General features: G+C 34.3%; 1 protein-coding gene across 1 annotated transcript; it reads right to left on the reverse strand.

Annotated features, from left to right (window-relative positions):
- On the reverse strand, positions 1,747-3,697 carry LOC104719913 (cytochrome P450 84A1-like). The gene is made up of 3 exons (XM_010437897.2): positions 3,431-3,697; positions 2,512-3,153; positions 1,747-2,395 (listed from the first exon to the last, which is right to left on the reverse strand). The coding sequence occupies exons 1-3, from the start codon at positions 3,695-3,697 to the stop codon at positions 1,769-1,771; spliced, it is 1,536 nt and encodes a 511-aa protein (XP_010436199.1). The 3' UTR covers positions 1,747-1,768.

The raw sequence follows: 7,143 nt of genomic DNA on the forward strand, positions 1-7,143 counted from the left end.
ACTATTATTCATCTTTTATAGATTCATATTAAAAATATATATGAGTACATTTTATTTTAAAGATTAAACTAAAATAATTTAAAATTCATATATTATAAAATGTTGTAATTTAAATCCATATATTGTTCTACTTATATTTTAAAACACAATAACAATCCGAAAAGTCAAACATTTAAAATGCACAATATCATTATCAATGCAATATATTATATTTATGGCTAAAATGGTAACAAATCTAAGCCGGTTTAACAAATACATAAGCTCATGGCCATATGAAAAATTCACATTTTTACATATATTTTTAATATGAAAAAATAAATTAACAAAAAAAATAATCAAAATCTATGTAAAATATAAGCAAAACATAAGTAAAATACTTTGATTTACAGAAAAAACCAAAATAATAGTAAGATGTTAGTTTATGTTATTTATTCAAATAGAATAGCGATTATTTGACAGATATCATGATTCTGTTAATGATTAAGTTTTTTTTATGATAGGTTTAGAACTTTTATATTTTGTTTATTTATAAATATTTTAGTCAATTTAGAATTGACATGTATCAACATCTTATCTATACAATTGACATGTGTTACGATCTTGTTAATGAATAATTTTTAAACCAAAATTTATAAAATAAAATATTCTTGTTCTTTTTTAGATGATTTTTTAATTGTTTTTTATTCTAAATAGATGATTTTGTCACTAATCTATGCAAAATTAATTATATTTTATAGATTTTAAAATTTTATATTTTGTAGATTGTTTTTTATTAGTTGAATTGTGTGAAGTAAATAGTAAATGATGTTTTTGATTAGAAATAAATAAAAAATTAAATGATTTATTAATTTGTGTGCACAACTCTAGAAAATCATCTAAAAACGGACAAAATAATGAAATATAATACTTTTCAAGACTTTGTGTTTTAATGTTTAGAGACTTGAGAGACAAAATTTATATTCTATATTCTATGATCCAAATGATGAATGGAAATTCTTATTTCTCTTGTATATATAAATGCTTGGTCAGAGGTAAATCAAACTTTCTTGTCATCTTCTTGGCTTTTCAAGGGAAACAACAAACATAAAATTTATATGTCGGGCGAAAAAACGATGTCTGATGCCCCTGATGAAAGTGTGGCAAAATTTGAGTTTATAAATCATCATGTTTAGTGGATTCAAAAAATTTTAAAAGTTTGAGTTTACATGTTTAATTAGCCATGGAAATTCGGTTTAGTTGGGTTATTCGGTTAGGCATATTTGAATTTTCAATTTTTTTGTTATTTAAAAGTCCTGCCAAATTGAACTGAATTAAATTTTGGTTCGAGTTATCCAATAATTGGTTTATTCAGGTCAGTTATAGAGATTTAAATCAATCCGAATTGAACCGATTTTTTTTCTTTCCTTTTTCAGTTAATTTGAATCTTGTATATTGAAAGCCTTGAGATGAATCCACAAATTTTTATACGCAAATTATAAACATAGCTAAAAAAAATACATCTCTTATATACATGACTGTATGTATTGTATGGTGTTGAAATGAAAGCTATGTATTGTAGATATTATAGAGGTCCAGTCCATTAGAGTTTTGTTAGCCCACCTTAGTTTTAACCACATAACAATAAAGCAAACATTCATTGAAAAATAAGCTTGGAAAAAACAATGTTTAGCAATTAATCATGGAAACCGCAAACAGTTTATAGAATAAGCACTTAAGGAGTGTGAAACAACAACACCACCATTTCAAACTGTAACATTAACCCAATTCTTTAAATCACCATCGGGCACTTTAGCCGATAGCTCGGAACGGCGATGAGCCTGGTGGCTCTAGGCGCCGTGAGACCGAACATGTCAGTGATATCCAGATCCCCGGAGTTAGCTCCTTCCGGCAACTCCCAGTTAAAAGAATGAAGCATGTGCGCGACAGCGAGCTCCATAGCATAAAGCCCTAGCTGCATGCCCGGGCACGATCTTCGACCCGACCCAAACGGTAGATACTCGAAATCACTACCTTTGAAATCCGGAGCCTTGCTATCCATAAACCGACCCGGTTTAAACGCATTTGGTTCAGTCCAAACCGATTCGTCACGCCCAATTGCGTACACATTGATCATGACCCGAGAATCACGAGGGATTGAGTAGCCGGAGACGACGGAATCCGCTGCCGCCTCGTGGAGGAGAAGCGGGATCGGCGGGTGTAGCCTCAACGTCTCTTTCATGGCGCATCTGAAGTAAGGAAGGTTTTCGAGATCAGACTCGTGAAACTGACGACTCAAACCGATGACGTCGGCGAGTTCTTGCTGCAGTTTCCTGAGTTCGTGAGGATTCTTCAACAGCTCCGTCATTGCCCATTCAATCGCAGACGCCACCGTTTCAGTCCCACCAAACATAACATCCTACCATAATAATTATTCAATTTCGTAATCAATCAATATGACATTATTATTATATATATATAAAAAAACAATGTAACATATGTGGTTTGTAATATTAATCTAGTTAGGGTTATTACCATGACAAGGGCTTTGATGTTGTCTCTTGTGAGTCTAAGTGATGATGACTGAGAATCATTAGATAGATCACCACCATTCTCGCCACTATAAAACGCCATTAGTTCATCAACCATGTCATCGTCCAAGCCATCATCATCGTTTTGTCTAGATTCCTTCTTTTCGATATGCGCATCGATGATTCTGTCTATGAACCCATCCAACGATTTCCGTGCGTTTTCTAACCGCATGGTGAAACCGCGGTTACCAAACCATCTCATCCACGGTAAGAACTCTGTGATATCAAATGCACCAAAGAGCTTCGAGAACTCCTGTAGTATCTTCACGAATTCGTCCTGACCGTCGCGAGCGAAGGAGCCAAATGCGGCTCGATATGTTATGTTCCGCGTCAAAGCGAAAACCAGCTCGCCAACGTTAACCGGTAAACCGGTTTGTTCGGTAAGCGTTTGAACCATTGAATCGATTTCTTCTCGTACCGAAGCCCATGATTCGGCCCGCCTTCTGCTAAAGAGCTTCATCACGCAAATCTTTCTCATTTGACGCCAAAGCGGACCGTAGTTCGCAAATGCCATATCCGCTCGGTTGTAAGTAAGATATGAAATCGCTACGTTAGCCGGTCGGTTTGCAAAAACCACATCTTGAACCTAGCATAACCGAATACACATTTTAAAAATATGTTCAAATCTAGAGATTTACATATATAAGCAACCCATATGAATTTTTTAAAAAATGAATTAATATCTTTGGAATTTTAATTTTAACTATATCAATTCACGATTTTATTAGTTATCCGGACCTTATATGATGGTGGTAATCTACTAAAAGTGTATAACAGTATATGGGACTATAAATTATGAAGAAATACACAAAACATGTAATTTCAAAATATGTCTAGAAGATTTAAATAAAATCACTAATAACCTGAAGAATTTCTCGAGCCATCTCAGCAGTTGAAACGGCTACAATATGAATTCTACCCATCTGAAGGTGTAGGAGACCACCATATTGTTTGGCTAACTCGGCCAGACCACGATGACTCAATTGGTTTTTAAGTTTCAAGTTTCCTACTATTGGGTATCCTCTTGGACCAGGTGGAAAGGGAAGACACCGATTTAACAAAACTCTAACTAAATACCAAAGAAAAATTAGAAAAACATATAAGACTGGTGAGCATAGCAAACAATCCATCTTTTTTCTTTTACTGTTTTGTTCTAATCAGATAGACAGGGAGCGAGAAAGTGATTGTTAAAAGTTTTTTTTTTTTCTTGTTTTTGTTGTATGGGTCACACATACATGAATATCTTTGGCTGTTAATCGAATATACAGAAAATAAAAGTTCTATAAAATTTTGGTGGCTATTTTTTTTTTTTGACAACATTTTGGTGGCCATTTAATTACTAAATATTTGCAAATATGGTATTTGATTTATTACTTGCATATAGCTGTGTATTATAAAATAAATAACTAAAAAATGAAATATTTGTTTCCCTTTTGAGCATTTAAAAGATAATTTCTACTTGGATATCAATCTTCTTTTGAATTGGAGATCTAATCAATTCCTTACATTTTTGATAAATTGTATAAATTATAAGATATCCAAAGTAATATCAAATATGTAATCTAATACACATTTACATTATGATATATGATCTTCTTTGTAAGTGTCATTTTATAATATTACATTTCCAAATTAAAAATTAAAATATACTATTTTTTCTTTTCACATTAAATAATTTTTTTAAATATATAATTAAGAGTTTTGGAATCTGTTAAATTAAAGGTGCAAACAGAGATGCTTATAACCAGAAGAGCTTTAAATAATTCTTAGGAGGTAATATATGACACTTTATAATATATATACAATATTTAAATCCTTTATATTGAATAAAAAAAATCAAACCCAAAACTATAACATTTATAGCATCCAAAACACTAGTCTTATTTTACTAAAATGTTCACTTCATATTTTCTATAATTTTAACAATTTAAATAAATATCTTTATAAAATTATATCACTTTATACTATAAAACAATAATATTAATTTATGATGTTCCTAACATTACCAATGTTAATTTTACAGATGTTTTACTGTAATAGTTCTTGGAAAAGGAGTCTGTAGGATTTAGCTTTAAATAATAAAATTACGAAATAATTAAACATATAATACTCCTTTTTTTGAACAAAACAAAAAAAAAAACTACGTTTTAGGAGTTATGTGACACGTTACTTGATCACTTATTAAAAAAAAAAAAGACTTTCAAGGTTTTCAAGGTATTTTAATGCTTAGAGATTTGATCAAGAAAATTTCTATTGTATGGGTCCAAATGATGAAACTTTTACTTCCCTTATTTATAGATAATTGGCCTTAGGTAAACCAAGCTTTCTTTATCATCTTTGTATTCTAGATTTTTCAAGAGAAACAACAAACATAAAATTTAATATGTCGTCGGGTGAGAAAACAATGTTGGACGCTTCAGATGAGGTGTGGCAAAAAGAACTATAATTTTTGGAGTAAATGACACGTTTACACGATCATGGATTGTTTGGTGCGGGATTTAGCACCCACGACATACCGATCTAAACCGAAGGTAAACTAAATAGACTTTGCACATTAACTAAACCGAGGGACTCCCTTTTGGGCTAGCTAAACGGGCCTATAAGCAGAAGCCCGGCGAAGTCACTTGACCGACCTCCGAGACCGCCCCCTAAGCCCGACTTGATCATCAGAAGAGGAAATTTACCATATTTGAAGATCAGAGATTTAAGGAAAATAGACTTATTTTATAATCAATGTATTCATATAAATAGAGAGATATCCTCTCATTGTAAAGGATCCAGCAATTAATACAAGAACCCTAGTTCTTCTTTGTTCTTGAGAAAACCCTATCTTCTTCTTTAAGAAATCATAACCCCTCTTTATTTTCTACCTTTAATCCATTGTTTTAGAGGGAGATCTTAAGTGAATTTGTTCCCCACTCAAACAAATTCATTGTGTGAATTTTAGATTCAACAATTGGCACCGTCTGTGGGGATCCTTACACAAGTTCTACGTTTCCTCTCTCTACTACCAAACCTAAGACAAACCAGAAGATCAAGTTCAACCATCCGAACCGCCTCCTTGCAAGGCGAGTTCCCGGCAGTTCTCGACGAACTAGAAGACGAGTAACCTATCTACGGATTGCCCCGAACAGTAGCTTTCCGTGGAACTAGATTTCGTTCCAATCCGAGCTCTCGTCTGAATGATATTGCAGTTTCTCTGCAACATACTTTATCCTTCAAATATAGATTCGTCTGTTTTCAACCAGCCAGCCTCGGGATCGATTTTCCGGATGCGTACAACGAATAAGGTCGTGAATAACCTATCTATGGATTGCCCTGAAAATAAGCTTTCCATAGAACTCAATTTCGTTTTAATCGGAGTTGTTTTCAGAGAGATATCGTCCTCTCACTGCCGCATATTCTATATGTCAAAATTAATATAGATCTGACGGGTCCCGACCAGTCGATCTCCGTGACGATTTACCAGCCGACTCCGCCGAACTGGGTTATGAATAGCCTACTCATATATCTCCCCGAGAATCATATTTCCATAGAAACCAGTTTCATATTGATTGGACATGTCTGCCGAAAAATATCACCGTTTGTCTGCAGCATACATAATCTGTTAAAACACAGATCCGTCTTCATCGCACCATGCAACCTTCGGGATCGATTTCCCGACAAATTACTATGACCCAGATTACGCACAACCCATTCACGGATAGGCCTTAGAGTCAACTTTCCGGAGAAGGCGACCTTAACCCAATCCAAAGTGTCTATCGAAAGTTATCGCCCTATTTCCGAACTGACACATCCTGTTCAAACTATAGTTGTCAGTTCGTCATCCCGACTTGGAGAGCAGTTTGCCACCGATCTAGATGGAACCTAGAGCCGGTATACATATCATTCTGAAGCTAAGAGGTTTATATTCCCAAAAAAGCCAATCTCAACTCAGTCCGAAGTGTCTACCGAAATTAATCACCCTACTTCCGAACTGAAGCATCCTGGTCGATAGTCTAGCTATCAGTTCTCCGTCATGACTTGAAAAGTAGTTCGCCGCCGATCTAGAATGAAACAAGAATCGAGATACAAATAAACTTGAAGCTCCGAGACTTAGCTTTCTAACAAGATCAACTACGCCTCAATCGGTGCTCTGTATCTCAACTTACGACCAATTTGCTTGAGCAGATGCGGCCTGTCCGCAATTGTCAGATCGTCTTACATCATGACGATATTCCCAGCAATCAATATAGAATATGTAGTCAATCTGCATATCAGTTTGAATCCCCGAGTCTCATCTCTCTTATGAGAACAACATCGCCTAGAGCCGAGCTGTTTCAAGAAATTTATCACAAATTTCCCTTAACAGGTGTGATCGGTCAAAACTCTAAATGATAGATCTGACTTGTCCAAAGAGCCGACTTTGGAAGCAATTTTCTGCCACTCTAGAAAGCGCCAGACGCCGATCAACATATCAGTTTGAAGCCCCGAAGATTATCTATTTAACAAGACCAATTTCATGTCAATCGGCTATTTCTACCAAAAGCTATCACCGTGTTTCTGAAGCAAACACATTCTGTCTAACACATTTATC

The sequence above is a fragment of the Camelina sativa genome, chromosome 10 (assembly GCF_000633955.1).
Source record: "Camelina sativa cultivar DH55 chromosome 10, Cs, whole genome shotgun sequence".
Lineage (NCBI taxonomy): Eukaryota > Viridiplantae > Streptophyta > Magnoliopsida > Brassicales > Brassicaceae > Camelina > Camelina sativa.

Bases quoted from the DNA above. Each gene is read 5' to 3' on its own strand.
- LOC104719913 (XM_010437897.2), bottom strand. From the start codon at position 3,697: ATGGATTGTTTGCTATGCTCACCAGTCTTATATGTTTTTCTAATTTTT. The intron at 3,154-3,430 runs GTTATTAGTGAT...CGGTTATGCTAG, and splicing joins TGGCTCGAGAAATTCTTCAG to GTTCAAGATGTGGTTTTTGC. The intron at 2,396-2,511 runs GTAATAACCCTA...TTATTATGGTAG, and splicing joins ACATCAAAGCCCTTGTCATG to GATGTTATGTTTGGTGGGAC.